The sequence below is a fragment of the Heptranchias perlo genome, chromosome 34, assembly GCF_035084215.1.
Source record: "Heptranchias perlo isolate sHepPer1 chromosome 34, sHepPer1.hap1, whole genome shotgun sequence".
NCBI classification, from domain to species: Eukaryota; Metazoa; Chordata; class Chondrichthyes; order Hexanchiformes; family Hexanchidae; genus Heptranchias; species Heptranchias perlo.
The window spans coordinates 9,190,813-9,207,616 of NC_090358.1; the positions used below are offsets into that span (position 1 = coordinate 9,190,813).

At 44.1% G+C, this 16,804-nt stretch overlaps 1 protein-coding gene across 2 annotated transcripts; it reads right to left on the minus strand.

Moving 5' to 3' along the window:
* Positions 1-384: 384 nt before the first annotated feature.
* On the minus strand, positions 385-16,437 carry rlbp1a (retinaldehyde binding protein 1a). 2 transcript variants are annotated; one of them, XM_067971154.1, is made up of 7 exons: positions 16,426-16,437; positions 14,322-14,450; positions 8,532-8,736; positions 5,206-5,384; positions 3,657-3,815; positions 2,807-2,917; positions 385-771 (listed from the first exon to the last, which is right to left on the minus strand). In XM_067971154.1, the coding sequence occupies exons 1-7, from the start codon at positions 16,435-16,437 to the stop codon at positions 613-615; spliced, it is 954 nt and encodes a 317-aa protein (XP_067827255.1). In that variant the 3' UTR covers positions 385-612. The 2 variants fall into 2 exon arrangements, with proteins under 2 accessions (XP_067827255.1, XP_067827254.1); XM_067971153.1 differs by having other exon boundaries at positions 14,322-14,453.
* Positions 16,438-16,804: the final 367 nt, after the last annotated feature.

Here is a 16,804-nt window from a genome sequence, read left to right on the forward strand (position 1 = left end):
TCATTCAGGGTTTAAATTTGTATATTACTGAGATTGTAGAGTCTGGCCACCAGGTCCCAATAAATCACTCAAATGCTTTCTGAAAAAATTTTCAACTGCTATTTTTTTCCTCAGTAACTGAAATTTCTAATTTCCAAAATAAATGTTTGAATAAAACAGTATGCGATTATATGCTAAGCTTACATAACAACAGTTACTATCCTACAAAACAGCTCACTGTATATGTGAAACAATTTGCGATGTCTCTGAGAGATGTGAACAGGTGATGTATAAATACACATCTATCTTCCATTTTTAAACCAATGGTTGAGCTGCACTTTGCTTTTCATAAAAACTCCTTTATTGCTAATTTTGCATTTCAACAGAAAAGGGGCAATGGTTTAGTTGCAGCTCGGGTCTGACATAAAACCCCCAATTATGTGAAGGAAACCTGAAGTGAATTCAGAAAAGTTCAAAATATGTTGACATGGAATTGTCAATCTTTACAGTTTGTATGGTACAATATTTTAGGTAGACAGTTTCAAAAACCCCCTTGAGTTATAGTGTGAAAACTAGCCAGTAATTAGGTCCCCCTCACTATTAAAGGCCTTCTTCAACCCCATTTATGGGTAATTAAAGGGCAGTATCTTCTGACTCAAAATACGGACCAAAGATTTTCTCAGCGATCACTTTGCCGTCGTATTTGGGTTGATTACCTCCGAAATCTTCCGGGAGGATATCAGCATCAATCTCCTCGAAGAAGGCCTCCAACTCCTCACCATGGACGTAAACCTGTGACAAAACAGTTAGCGTGTGTTCCTTGACATAAATAATCTGATTGGGCTAAAGCCACAGCAAATAAAATCACTAAATTTATCTTTAAAGGACTAAATGAATGGATAAGCTATTATATATTAAATTTAGTATGTGGGGCACATGTTTTGTTGCAAACTTATTATTTGCACCTGTTATTCCTTTCGGTGGTACTGTGAAAAGTCTTTTCAATGTTAACGGTATCACAATGTGTTACACACAATCGCTGCTATTTTATGGTTAGAGTATATTACTCTGAGATTGCAGAGTCTGGCCACCAGGGTCCCATAAACCACTCAAATGCTTTCTGATTTTTTTTTCAGATGCCATTCTTTTTCTCAGTAACTGAAATTTCTAATATTCAAAATAAATGTTTGAACAAAATTTTAAGACATTTATTTCACAATAACATAATTAAATTTATCCATTGAATTTTGTTTTGTATCTTTTAATGTCTTCATTAATGTTTTTACTTGAAAGTCTCAGCCCCTCCCAAAAACCTGGGATTTGATATTTTTGCCTGGAGCTGTGACTCTGAGATGAATTTATATTTTACAGTCTGAGTATATGCAGCATACCTAATTTCTCAGGAAACATCAGCACCTTTCAATCAGTTCTACTAATGCGACTTTTCTTTACCTCCAGTAGGTTTACTTCAAATTTTCTTCAAATAAATTTGAAAAACAAGAGAACAAATTTCCAAAGCTTCACTGAACTAAAATTTATGTTGAGTGTTTTTTTAAAATCCTTCCATGGTCTCTCCCCTCCTTATCTCTATAACCTCCTTCAGTCCTCCAAGAACTCTGCGTTCCTCCAACACTGGCCTCTTGTGTATCCCCCCCAATTCCTTCACCCCACCATTGGCAGCCATCCCTTAAGCCATCTAGACCCTAAACTCTGGAATTCCCTCCCGAAACCTCTCCACCTCTCTCCTCCTTTAAGACGCTGCTTATGACCTTTCTCCACCTGTCCTAACGTCTCCTTCTTTGGCTCGGTGTCAATTTTTGTCTGATTATGCATCTGTGAAGTGCCTTCTTAAAGGTGCTATATAAATGCAAGTTGTTGTTGTTGCTGCTGCTGCTATTCCTTTCAAAAGTGAATTTACACACTCGTGGGTTTAAAACAACAATGACACATAAGGGCCCAATAAAGGGAGAACACCGCAATTAGGGATTCTTGCTTTTATTTTTATTGGGCTTGCATTTTGCATACGATGTCTTGCATTATTGCATGATCATATGCGGCCCACTCACTGATTTTCAATTATGTATCTGGCCTCCAGCTCCAATAGGTTGGACATCCCTGATCTAGGCAAATAACTCATATCAATCTTTAGCAATTAAAAATAAAAACTATTAGGTGAAGTATAGATTCTTTAGGCTCCCTATAGGCTATACATTTATATGTCTATTATATAAAGAACAGGAGCTGATATAGCAATTTACATTGTAGCTATTATTATACTCAGATTTCCCTTTCGGTTTCATATCAGATATATCAATCATAAGACAACCTGGAATTCCCTACCTAACAGCATTGAGGGAATGCAATCAACACACGGACTGCAGCAATTCAAGAAGAAGGCCCACCACCACCTTCTCAAAGGCAACTAAGGATGGGCAATAAATGCCGGCCTTGCCAGATGCCCACATACCGAAAAATTATTTTAAAAGTACAATAGATCCTTTTTGATATATCAACCTCACCCATCTACCTTCCCACCATATCCCTCTATCCCTTCTCTCGAGAATTCTTGAACCAATTTATATTGTCCACTTCAATAGCCTTCCTTGGTCATTTATTCTCCAAATTTAGCTTTTAACTCCTGAGATGGGAAAGAGCTACAGACCTTCAGAACAGTGATTTACTTGGGATATCTGTAGGAATTTCTGCACAGAGCGCTATGGAGCTAAATCTTAATAGAAACTTCAGAGAGTTCTTTTGTAGGGCAACAGGTTGGAAAAATGCTTAAAAGTAGTCCCATTACATTCAATGTCCTTTGTTCTGTGCTTACCCTCTCCAGAAGTTTGCCCTTCAAGAAAGGCTTGACTATGTTGTAAGTAGTGGTGAAGTACCAAGGCTGATGGACGAAGTGTACGGCTTTAAATCGAGCAGGGAAGGAGTCCTAAAAGTTCAATAAGAGGAACAGACATGAAACTATTAAACTTCCCTCATTGTTTCTTTGATCGATGTGTGTGTGTATGTGTGTGTATGTTTCGAGATGGAGGTACTGGACAGTGCAGGATAACAGCAAAGCAATATCCCATTGCTTGGAGCCCAGTGGTTGAGACATCATTTTGTGAATAAGCAAAATCAAACCATCTGCTTTGACCTACTTTTTTTTAAGGAGCAGATCATTTGAAACCCCTGTGACTCAGGTTCAAGTCCAGCCCACTTTGTAAAATGGGCTCAAGGAACATGTCCACAATTATGGCACGTTGGTTCGGATTCCTTCCTCCCACCACACTAAATTTCCAATCCCAGCTGAGCAGCTTTGAGTGGAGGTGGTGACTGGAGGCCTGGTTCTCCCCGAGGAGGAGGGAGGGAAAATCATAGGCCATGTCTACAAGCTCCTCTGAGTGACCAGTTTGGAGCAGCATTAGGAGAAGCCTCTCAGCTGGAGGGGAACCATGGAGACCAGGGGAAGTGGGGAGAAAATAAGACGACCCATGGAACAAAGAGGATAGGGTGAATAAATAGTTAGAAATGTAGTTGCTAACTCAACTCATCTGGCTCAAAATAAAGGAATTTAAGTTCATGTTTAGAAGATAAAATGAAAAGACAGTGAAAGCAGGTGCTTTTCCTTGAATTGCCCCACACACATCTAAAGGACCACTCCCTCTAGCTGATAGCTTTACACTCACCTGAAGCATGTCGACCATTTTCTTCAGCTCTGAGGGTTTAATGCTAGATGCTTGTTGCATCGTAAATCCCTTGAAGTTTTCAACAATGCAAAATCCATTAATCTGTGTCTCCTCATTCTCTAGAAGTTTCTCCAGGATCACACAGTAAGCACGAAGGATCTAACAAGGAAGAGAAATGTTTTAAATCACCCGCAATCATCTTCTGAGTCGTTAACTTCTGAAATAAACATTCTTTTAGCTGATTTCAGCTGGGGTTGCAGTGAAATTGCTTCAGTTGGCATCAGTTCCAGTGAGAGGAACAATCAGCCAAGATTCCTGCTCCTGATCACTATACAGTTACTCCTGCTGGGAAATGTGCATTATGTGGACATCAGGTGTGGATCTCAGAATGGCTCAGCTGCAGTATCCTCCCATGGTCAAATAGCTAACTGACAAGCAGTGTTTAGGTCCAAACATCGATCACTGGTCTTTGCTAAGTTATGTGATTTCAGCTGGGGCCATTATAGAGGTACCACAGTACCAGGAGGGGATAAATCAGCCAGCATTGCTGCTCCTGGTTGCTGTGACCGTGCTTGAAAGCGTTTGTGGACAAAGGGGGAAAAAAACAGGATTGGCGATGCCCTTTACAGTTGAATTGCCTCCTGGCACTCACTGCACGAAGAATACAAGAAGAATAGCCACTTGGGCGAGGTAGTGGTTTAGAATCTTATCCCAGCAAGTCAGTGGCCATGAGAATCTGCAGGCTGTCGATCCCAGTACCTATGATGGGATTGTGCCCACCAGGAATATCTGCTGCTAACCCTGGAAAACTTTCTAGGATGAGGGGTTGGTTCCCTAATTTGCCTGCAAATGGCAGCCGCATCTAGGGCACCAGCCATATAACCCATGCTGGAAAGACTGGCGTAGCTGCCCAGGCTGGGAAAGGGAGCTGGGTTTCCTTTCCTCCCACAAACAAGTCAAAGGTTCCCCCATGACACCCTTACAAAGAATAATTTAAAAATTAAAAAGAAATTGTGTCCAAAACTTAAGAGGTTCAGCCATGAAGCCCCCAAATGGTCCACAAACCTACTTGGGTCCATCAGTATGGCTAGTCTCATGAACCGGGTCCCAATGAACCTCTGGAACTTCGAACCACAGATATTTGGAGCCCCCGCCCAGGCCCTGGGCTCCCATGCGTCGATGGTTATGTTTGGGGCAGGCAGAGGCTCCGCCCCACAACAGATCATCCTGCAAACCTCATGACCAGGCCAGGACGCAGTGGGGGTAATTTCCAACTGACCTCTGGAGCGTTAAACTGCTGTTGCAGGTCGGTCACCCTTTATAGAAACTGCCCAACATGCAATGCCGGTTTTACGCACTGGTGGCAAGTTAAAAATGACCCCCTCCCCATGTATCCATGGATTGTCCAAGCCAGCATCTATCTACAAGAGAGGAGAAGAGGTAATTGGAAGAACAAAGAGAGAAAAAAGATCAAACAATAGTTTGGAGGCACATATCTTCTTCGGTTCTTTGGTATGGGCCGAACCTCAATGGCGATTGGTTCTATTACCTCATCAAAAGTAATTTCCTCGTAATCCCAGTTCTCGATGTTAAAGAGCAATACGACACGGCCATACTTGTCTCGATTTGTGAGAATGCCGGGGTAACCCGCCTCGATGGTGCTGCGCACGGCCTCAGGCGTCAGGTCCTCAAACAGCTCAGGGTATTGTTCACGAAATCGCACGTAACCTATCGGAGAAAACAAGTTGGAACAAATAAATAAATCTCTTGGGGTGAGGGCAGGGCTTTACACCGCAATCCCCAGGATTGGTTTGGTAGCCTCATAGTGGTAGAACTCATATTCCAATTAGATATGAGAGCTTTCATTGTGATCAGTCTGTACAGTTCTCAGATTGGGTTGTTTTGTCTTTTGTATCTTCCTCTTTGGAGACTAGTGTGAAGTAGTGGAAGTGCGTGCAGGCCAATTAACAGTATGACAGGCTGCAATGTGGCCGATTCGTCCATGGCCATAACCATACCAGCCAATAGGGTGGCTAGTCCTGTGCGGCAGGAGTTTTTATGGGCTCCTAGAACCCATACGATGAGGCGGTGGGGTCGGGGGGGGACACCCATACCATCCCCATCCCCCATCCCCATCCCCAACAGAGACAAGTATCTCAGTGGATGTCAACCCAGAATTCAGAGTTGAAACTCCAGTCTCCACTCACTGGGATTGTCTGCACTGTTTGAATCCTACACCTTCTGACTCAGAAATGAGAATACTACCACTCTCACTCCTCAGATTGGGTGTGAGGTGGAGATAGCCCAGGTTTCACGTGTTTTTTTGTGATTGCCACCAAAGAATGTGAACATTTAGCTGACAAGAGGCCTCCTTGTTGCAGAGATTGACGATCTCAGATTTCCGTTCTCTTCACCCAAGTTAGGTATTTCCTGCCATGAATTGGCTAAGGCCAGCCCAGAGGAAACACAACCCAACCGTGATCGGTAAATTCAAAGATTACTGAACTTAGGGGCTCAAATTTTTTGCAAGACTTCCGTTATGGACTAGGGGTGCAGGAACATGCAGCTTCTAAACTGGAATGGGTTTAAGAGAAAACTAATTAAAACTCCAAGTACTTGTACTTTAACTTCTGCCATAAGAGATTGTGTCTACATGCAATTCCTACCAACCTTTTTCCTCACAAATTCCTATATCCACATTTATAATTGGAAACTGCCTATGTAAACTTCTCACATTGTAATTAAACCCTCCACCCAGTGGAGGTGCTGCAGCACCTTTACCAGCAGGAGGCTGTAATTACCACGTGACAAATTTAAATAAAAAGTTTCCATTATAAATGTGGACATAGGAATTTATAATGGAAATGTAGAAAAATCAGGATAGAATATACAACTTTAACATTATGTTTGCACGCCCTGGTCCAATTATCCCCTGCTATCTAATCCCACTTCACTTGAATACAACACTGCGATGGAAAATAAACTAGTAACATTTTTTTGAGAATCCTGTGTCTGGTGTGCATCGAACACATTCTTTGTCACACTCCAGACATCACATTTTGTTACAATCTTAAAAAGTCCAGAAAGAAAGCCATTCATTTAATACTGGGTTCTTCTGATCTGGAAGCAGAAAGATACAAGCAGTTACAACTCACCTCTAAGCGTCCTGAGAAATTTATAAGCGGCCTGGATTTGCCCATTTAGACCATTTCTCCACAGGGAATACTTGAATCTTAAAGGGACAAGCCAGATTACACACAGCTCCATGATAACCAGGATTCAGATAACAATACTTAATTGGCATTAGTGCCCCTGACTAGCGAAGTGAAACAATAGGTTCCTGCTGCTGATTGGTATCCAGCACCTCTGGCTTGAAAGTGCTGATATGTAAGTAGAATCAAGCTCACTTTCACAACCATTCTCCAGACCAGAGACTACATGTGAGCAATGCCATGGGAGATCATCCAGTTTTAATTATTTAGTCACTCATTTATTTAAAGGATTTTTGCATGTTGTTTTTTCCGTGGGTGTCAGCATTTTCTCCTCTTCCTAGTCTCAATTGTTTCTTTCCTGCTTTGCTCGATCACTGCGCAATGTCTGCCTGTGTCTCGTGCACAGTGAGATGAACCGTCACATTGAGAGGCCACTAATTAACACAGAAGAACTCTATTTTCCCATGCCATAGCTCTGGGCCTTGTCAGGGGTAATTAGCAAACACAGGAGACATGTCTCCTGTTTAATGAGCATCTTCTAAGCCTCTGGCGGCTGAATGCTTTCTCACTTGCTGATTAGATTTTGATGAAGGGCCAAGACTTGGGCTCGGACATTCCGCAAAAACCAAAGCTATTATTGGTTGAGGTCCAATCCTCAGTACGTGCTGAGTTAGTCAGAATGAAGAGAGAGGCACGACAATTGGTCTCGGTGTCCTTGGGCTAGAGAGATGTTCAAGGTAAAAGGCGGGAGGTTTAGAGGGGATTTGAGAAAGAACTTTTTCACCCAGAGGGTGGTTGGAGTCTGGAACTCACTGCCTGAAAGGGTTGTGGAGGCAGGAACCCTCACAACATTCAAGAAGCATTTGGATGAGCACTTGAAATACCATAGCATACAAGGCTACGGACCAAATGCTGGAATATGGGATTAGAGTAGACAGGGCTGATGGCCGGCGCGGACACGATGGGCCGAAGGGCCTCTATCCGTGCTGTATGACTCTATGACTCTATGTAAAAAAATAAGTTCCTGCTCCTGATTGGTGTGTAGTGGCACCAACTGGGAGGTGCTTATGTGTAAATAGAATCAAGGCCTGGCTGCGATGCCATTCTCAATCAAACAGCCTTTCAATACTCACTGACCAGGCTCACACATGAAGAACCACTTGGGCAAAAACTTGGGAGGTAATTTGAGGGAAAAATTGGAGGTGTCAAAAGTCTGTCCTTGGATCCATTGCCCTTCTCAATGCCAGGGATATTCTGAGATAACTGAAAAAGCGTAAGGTGGCCAATCATGGTCATCTACACAGTCCTTGCCACAATACCATTTCCGCGACCAATTGCTGCTAAATCCCTGTTAATTTCCTCTCCGTTTCATTGGTTGAGCAGCTCAACTGATGGCTGAGCTGGGATTGGGCACCGCACCGGCTGGGAATAGCTTGAGTGTGATGTTCAATCATAGCAGCAACAAGCTGAAGCTCAGGTCATGGTGCAGTGGAAAGCAACCAGAAGTGCCTTCCCTAAAGACAAATAAACTCTTGTCAGATTGGAGAATTGGCCAGTGTAAAATCAAATCAGGTGAATGTTTGGGAAGTATCTTCAAAATGTGTTAATGAGCTGAGCCCTGGCACTTCCAATTTCTATTAATCAACCCAGGTTCATCTCTCACCTTTGAGAAGTTCATAAGACCTGTTCACATCATACTTTCTTGCTCTAACAAATCGCAGGAAGAAGGAATTATCTTTGTCTTTTGTTTTCCTATACACAGTCTTGCAGATCTCCTCTCCAGTTTCAGCAGTCTCTAGAACAAGTTTTTGAAGCTGTTTCACACATATCTCCCGTTTCTCCTCTGTTTCGTTCAATTCGTCCTTAGCCTTTGGAGAGAAAAGAAAATCTGGTCATTTTTCAGAAAGTTTCCAGTACCTAAGGCCAGTATTGGACTATACCCCAGATTAGTAAGGAGCTGGCCTTCTCTTGTGCCTTCACCGATTGGGAATTCCTATCTCAACTGGTCAAGAGTGCAGAATTGGCCCTTGATGAAGAGGAGAAGACTAAATGAAGGATGAGTCAGTCTGTGCCTTTCTTGTACACCTCCTAATAGCCAGTTCAGAACAGCGCTGGAAGATGACTCCACACAGACTATTTGCCCACTGACCTGGTTAGGAATAGTACATGGAGAGGAGGCTCTTAAAAGGGAGAAAATAATTACAAAAAGAAATGACATTGTAAAAGTCCAGTTAAATATTTAAACACAGTTAAAAAAAGATTTTTTTTTCTCCTTAATGTTATTGATGAAGCATTAGTACAAGACAGGAGCAGTTCCAGAATTCAGTATTCGAAGCAATACTGGATGGATTAGAAGTTTTTGTTATGCCAGGACTGTGGTGACTCAGGACCTGTCAGAACTGTGCTGATGGTGTGGGCCTGGAGGTGAACATGTAATACTTGTATCAGAACACTCCTGCATCTGGTGTTTGTAGCATATCCACCAACTGATCGCATGTTCAGAACAAAATGGATTACATGGCTGCGCTGTAGCACACTCAAATGTCTGCACGAGGTACTTGGCTAAACATCAGTGAAGAGAAGATCATTATTAACGTGAAGCCATCCCTTAAAGTTGCTTGCTTGAACTTTGAACCTTTCATCATGTCAAACAGCACTCGTAGATAGCCTGCTCCATGACACTTAAACAAAACAGATGGTAAATGAGGCTCTAATCCTGGTTATTCTTGTCCTGTCTCTCTCTTGTTCTGACATAATGGAGTGCACTGACCCTAATTCAAAGGATAATAAAGATAGTCCTTTTAAAGGGCAATTATCTGTGTAGATTTGACAGCAAGCTGCTTGCTCATTGTATACTGCTTAGTAGGTGTGAGATAAATTTTTTAGATTTCTGCTTTGAAGGTCTTGGTGCCTTTGATATAGAGGTTGGGACTATGGAGTAGCTCACAAGTGTCTCTAAATCACTAGGTAGATGAATGCAACTCTGCCCAAAGAATGCTAAGAAATATAGATCCATAGACACTATCAGACAACCAGGGATCCAACACGGCCCTTCCCAGATATCTAGGCCGTGAGAGCAGCCAGAGATTATATATAGTACACTGAATGACAACAGCTCCACGATGGGACAAGCTTAGGTTTTGAGAGAATTATGTTGAACTGGCCCATTTGGGTCACTGTAGCCTAGAGTTCATTCTGCTCACTTCCCAGCAATACAGTCAATATTAAGTCTCCAGACTACCAGTCACTTCAAATTTTGTCTCCAGGTGACAATGAAATTGAGGCTGCCCATCTAAAGGGGTTACAGAAGGGTCCATCCCATTCTCACATCTGAAGGAACGGGAACAGCGTTTAAAGATCTTTTAGAAAGAGCGAAGAAAATCAGGAATTCAAATTAGTGAAACAGGCTGCATGATGAAAGGCCTGTTTGAACATGCGAATTGCTTGTCTGCTAATAAAACAGATCACGGAATTTAAAGCGAGAGTAAATTTCCCCACAGTTCGGTTAATGATATTTTTTCCAAATGTTTAAAAGTGAATCAGTAAGGTTTTGCTATGCAAAGGAGCCAGGGAGAGTTCAGGGCCCTTATGTGTGTGCATGCGCATATTTTTAAAAATTCATTCATGGGATGTGGGCATCGCTGGCAAGGCCAGCATTTATTGCCCATCCCTAATTGCCCTTGAGAAAATGGTTGTGAGCCGCCTTCTTGAACCGCTGCAGTCCGTGTGGTGAAGGTACTTCCACAGTGCTGTTAGGTAGGGAGTTTCAGGATTTTGACCCAGCGACAATGAAGGAACAGCGATATATTTCCAAGTTAGGATGGTATGTGACTTGGAGGGGAACGTGCAGGTGGTGGTATTCCCATGCGCATGTCCTTGTCCTTCTAGGTGGTAGAGGTCGTTGTTTTGGGAGGTGCTGTTGAAGAAGCCTTGGCGAGTTGCTGCAGCGCATCTTGTTGACGGTACACACTGCAGCCACAGTGCACTGGTGGTGAAGAGAGTGAATGTTTAGGGTGGTGGATGGGATGCCAATCAAGTGGGCTATTTTGTCCTGGATGGTGACGAGCTTCTTGAGTGTTGTTGGAGCTGCACTCATCCAGGCAAGTGGAGAGTATTCCATCACCTCCTGACTTGTGCCTTGTAGATGGTGGAAAGGCTTTGGGGAGTCAGGAGGTGAGTCACTTGCCGCAGAATACCCAGCCTCTGACCTGTTCTTGTAGTATATGTCTGTGTATGTGTCTATCTCTGTATATGTTGTGTTTGTGTATGTGTATATGTACATGTTTGAATGTCTGGGTGTATGTGCTGTGTCTGCATGTATATCTGTATGGGCTATGTTTGTGTATGTATACATGTTTGAATGTTTTTGTGTATGCGTGTGTCTGTGTGTTTATCTGTTTATGCTGTGTTTGTGTATGTACACATGTTTATATGTCTGGGTGTATGTGTTGTGTCTCTGGGTAAATGTCTGCGTGTTTTCTGTTCCAGACAAAAACTAACGCTGGTTGCCAGTTTCTGCAGTTTGTGGTAACACGTTCATTTCCTGGGCCTTTGAAATTCATCAGCTGTTTTTCTCGAGTCCAACAAAGGTGCCTTTACAGGCTGACCTTGAAAGGCTTAAGTAGGTCCTGTGGCAGAATGCACTTTATTTCATTTACCCTCAGAGAGAATCAAAAGAAAGGCCACAACATCATCAGAGGAGCAGGTCAGAAGTTGTGACCTGAGAATGCTTTGTAAAAGCTATAGAACATTCCAAAACACAGCACAAGAATAGCTGCCTTTCCATTTTGCCGCAAGGCCCTGATATACCTGAGGGCTTTGACTGACATTGTATGTTTTCTCAATCCTGAGGTTAGATTGCATCTTTGCAGTCACTCTATGCTATACCTTAATGTTTTTTTTCCATGTAATGTTGTGCTACTTGTTGGTTTGGAAGTTTATAAAGCTGTTGCTCTCAGAGCTCTGCTCAGTAAGTAACATTGGGATTGTCTTCAGACTCGCCACAAACTCCATTCCCTCACCACCGATTCCATCCCCCTCTTTGGACACTGTCTCAGGTTAAACCAGACTGCTCGCAACCTCAGCATTCTATTTGACACGAAGCTGAGCTTTCGACCCCATTTCCTCTCCATCACCAAGAGTGCCTACTTCCACTTCCTTAATATCACCCATCTCCGCACCTGCCTCAGCCCATCTGCTGCTGAAACCCTCGTCCATGCTTTTGTTATCTACAGACTCGCTTATTCCAATGCTCTCCTGGCCAATCTCCCATCTTCCACCCTACAATCCTCTGAGAACTCCCTCCAACTCTGGTCTCTTGCGCATCCCCCACTTCCTTCGCCTGACCATTGGTGGCCGTGCCTTCAGCATTTAGGTCCTAAACCCTGGAATTCCCTCCCTAAATCTCTACTCCTCTCCACCTCTCTCTCCTCCTTTAAGACTCTCCTTAAAACCTACCCCTTTGACCAAGCTTTTGATCACCTGTCCTAACATCGCCTTCTTTGGCTCAGTGTCAATTTTTGTTTGGTTACGCTCCATGAGCACCTTGACACATTTTATTACTTAAAAGGCGCTATATAAATGCAAGTTGTTGTTGTTGTAAATGACTACCTAGTGTGCCAATGAGCCCTTTGGACCCCAGATTCTATCCTTGGGTGTGCTGATCTCAGACAGAGCCACTAGAGTTAGCCGGGGAACCATCAGGGTTCCTGTTCTTGATTGTTGTCCAGTGGCACCTGTTGAAAAGTGCAGATGTATGCACAATGGGCGACGACAGGATTGAGCTCGGCTGTGGTGCCCCACTCCCTTGGTCGAATAGCCGGCCAGCACTCACTGTCTAGACCCCTACATAAAAAGCATGCCCGCTTGGGTGAGGTACTGGACAGCTGCCAGTGTTCGCAGAACTAACAAGAGCCAGCGCCTTCGGAAGAGGAGAGGGGAAAACTGAGGGGGAAAAACTACTTCCCCTCTTTCTCGATCGGTGTGAAATTTCTGAGATTTCTGCATCCATTTCTAAAAAGGATTTTCTAAGGTGGAGCTGCCATCATTACACAGTTCAAACTCAGCCACTGTCAGAATCCCTGGCTGCCTTCTCTTTTTTTTAAATGTAGCGTCTCAAAAAGACCACAAGGGACAAATGTAAAATCAGATAAAGCGTGCAAACTTCAAATCTGTGGAAACCAATCTTAAGCCAGGGTGCCAGGAGAGGGGCAAAATGTAACCCTCTAATTATTTGTTATTTGTGTTAATAGGGGCGATAGTTAAGGGTAAATTAATCGGTCCTGTGTCCGTTCGTTGAAGGGACCCCGGTTGGAGAATTAAGGTCACAGTGTTGTAACTCTCTTTCTAAGCTGCACTGCATTACATTATTTAGCTAACACTTCTAATTGTTGATTAATCTGACTATTTGTAACTTTTTTTGGACTCATTAAGATCTTAGTGCTGGGGAATGGAACACTTTCCATTTCAGGGGCTAAGCCTCAGCTGATAAACCAAGTACAGCCCAGGTAGATACAGGTAGTATAACCCCCTCCACATTGTCCACCAACGTACTTCAGCTCCAACTACAGAAGAGAATCCTTATTGCACCAGTGCGACATCCTTTTCTCCACTTCTTACACCAACCATCCTTGGACTTCTATCTGAGTTACATTGCCAATTAGTGCTGAATTAGGGACAGTTTTGCGCCTTATGCCTTTGCTGACTAGGAACTGGATTAAGTCTGCCCAAACTCATTTCACATACAACCTTACAGCCAGCAGACAGTCTGGGCTTGATTTGTCCCTAGGAGAAAGCCCAGTGTTTAACATGGTGCCCCAACCAATTCCTCACATGACTTTTTCTCAATCAATCTCTTTGTGAGGTGCAACTGTCAGTGAAACAGATGAGGCAGAGTTGTTCTCCTATACTAGGCGACCTGGCTATTCACTATGTTATACTGTATATATTTTATTTGGGAGGTAGTTGCCCTGAATTCCGTCCCCCTCTCGCCCACTGCTTTCCCTCTGGTTTCGCCCAGGCCATGAGGCAGAGATTACCAGTCTCCATTGAAATGCCTACTGTGGGCAGTGGTGACCCCTCCTTCCATTGCCTGTCAGCCAGTGCATTAGTTCAGCACTGCTCAGTCTCTGGAGTCTCCATGCATGCTAAGACATGGCACTAACTGTATTCACAGTGACAGGCTGAGTGATCCCCAACGCTACAGAGATTCAAACTCAAGACCAGCTGGTCCCAAGATTGGCACAACTGGCTGAGGTGGTTGAACTCATCCCAGACTATGCTTCACAAGAGAAGGAAACTTGGTGCCTGGGGATCTAGTGTGTGTGTGTGTGTGTGTGTGTGTGTGATGTATCTTCTTCACAGATAATCCAGAGATCCTTGAGCACTGGCCTCCATTATCAGGATCATTCCTTGTTTTGACTCCTCTGAAACCCAGAAAAACCCTCTGACTTACTTTCTGCTGTGTGTGAGGGGGCAGCTTCTCACATTTGCCAAACACAGGCCCATGATCCTTTGTGGTAAGGTGCTCGAGTTTGTTGCGGAGAGCCTGCTCCTCCTCAGAAACCATCCGGAATGTTCCTGTCTGCTGAAAACAGAAATACGCTGATTATAACACCCATACGTTTTAATAGTGTCATTATAAGCTGCTAAAACAACGGGCTCAATTAGGAAATGGTGGCAGGTTGGGAGCGGGGTGGGGGGTGGGGGGAGAAGGTTCGCATGGCAAACCCGTAAACCTTACCGTTTCCGACGCGATCACATTGTAATTGATGGTGATTAACATGCTCTCCGGGTTTTGCGCCCGGAGCTGCAACGTGAGGTGGGGCGGCAAAAAGGGGAGTGAGCGAGCGAGACGTCATTCGGCGCTGGAATGGAAGATGGGGGGTTGGAGAATGGAAGATCGGTGGTGAGGGGTGAAGAAGGGGAGATCGGGGGGGGGGGGGGGACATCTGGGGAGGGTGAAGAGGAGGAGATCGGAGCGGGAGACATCGGACATCGGAGCAGGGTGGAAAGCTAGGTTGATTTTGTGTTTTAGCTTTGTGCAATGGTTTGTTATTTAATTTATTTTGTTTCTTTTTGCCTGATTCAGCCCTTTCACTAGGCGTGAATCAGAAGCCATGGGAAAGCCGCCCAGGTAAGTTAAAAATTGTTCTAAGTACATAATCTGTCACAAGCAAAGTGCCTCAAGTACCTCCATGAGGTACATTTGGTTCTTTAACTATCACCCCCGCCGGCTTTAATTGCCATCAGGACTTCTGGATTCGGGACGCCCGCGCACAGGTGCGTCGGTGGGAAACTTAGAAGTCGGCGGGTTGGACCCGGGCTCCGAACCCGAATGGGAATTCTGCGATTTTCGGAGCCCCCCTGCCCCCAACGCACCCGCATTTTCCCGGGAAAATCGAGCTCAATGTCACCAAACACATATCCAGTGGTTAATGATCGGAGGGATCTGAGGGCCACATGTTTCTGACACACATCTTAACATGAAGAGGATACACAGTAGTGACTCTTTGTAAAATACATTTTTCTCACCATTTTTCTCTTCTCCCCCCCCCCCCCCCCCAACCTGGAAACGTTGACTCCTTGTTGGGTTACAGTTCTACAGTCTCCAGGCACCCACCTAACCAATATTCATGTATGATCCTAGACAGTGAGGGTCTGTAGACTATTCAACTATGGGGAGGGGCTCGATCCTGTCCTTGGCCAACATCCACACCCCCACATTATCACCAGGACACCCTCGCCCCAACCTGGGGGCACTGAGGACAATTGTGGTGCCTCTACTACAGACTAGTGATCAACTTCTGGACCTTCCCAGTCTCTGTGGATCAGCTACTCAGCGCCTTAACCAACTGGACCACTGAGGGAGCCAACCAAGGTACTTTATAAAAACTGCAGCTTTTGATTCTAACCCAAGCTCACTCATGATGTTGACAGGTTGGGAGCAGAGTGGCAACCTCTGACCAAGTCCAAAGCTGGATGGGGACTGGACAGGGAGTTGGATTTGTTTGTGATACTGATGTGCATTCTCTATACTCTATACCCTGGGCATTGAGACATTTTGTGATTGAGGAGAGCAGATGATTCCAAATAGAGAGACAGTTACAGAACTGTCATAAACATCCACAGTGAAACTCAAATAGTTCATAAAGTTCATATCACAGGTGAAGGAGTCTGGGATTCCTTTTTGGGAGTAACAATCTCTTTTAAAGTAATTTTTTCACTCCTGTGGTGATTTCCCATTCCACTCACTATCCCCGCTGAGGGGGTTGTGTGGGGACTATGGGGGGTTTGGAATTGCTGCTCGAACTCTGCCAAAATCACTTTGAAAGAACCCATTAAGAGGCCCGTAAGAGTGGCCTGCGTCTCTCTTTTTCCACTATTCCCTCTCTTGCTGGTCTTTGATCAGCACCTCCCTACAATGATGCGGTTGAAATCACTGTGTTGACTGCTGGGAGATCACAGATGCCAGCCCCCTGTCTCCACAATCCATTGTGTTGTATATTGATGTTATGAGATCCGAAAACAAAATAAAATGGATTTTTCCACATACTTACAATCAAAGCCATGTTATCTCTGTAGTTCTGGTATTTGTTTTAAATTCTGGAACAGAAAACAAATTGTATCAGACAGTCTTATTGGATAGTGAAAAAAATGCAATGACGATTTGCATTTAGACAGCACCTTTAACATAGAAAAAAACATCAAGTTCCTTCACAGAGATGTGAGGATCTTAGAGGAGAGGAAGGTGGAAAGGTGGACGGCTTTAGGGAGGGAATTCCAGGGGTGGCTTAAGGCATGGGCATCAAAGATGAGGCAAAGGAATGGGGGGGATGTACAAGAGGCCTGGGATGGCAGGACTGACGTATGAGGAGAGATTGGGTCGACTAGGCCTATATTCACTAGAGTTTAGAAGAATGAGAGGTGATCTCATCG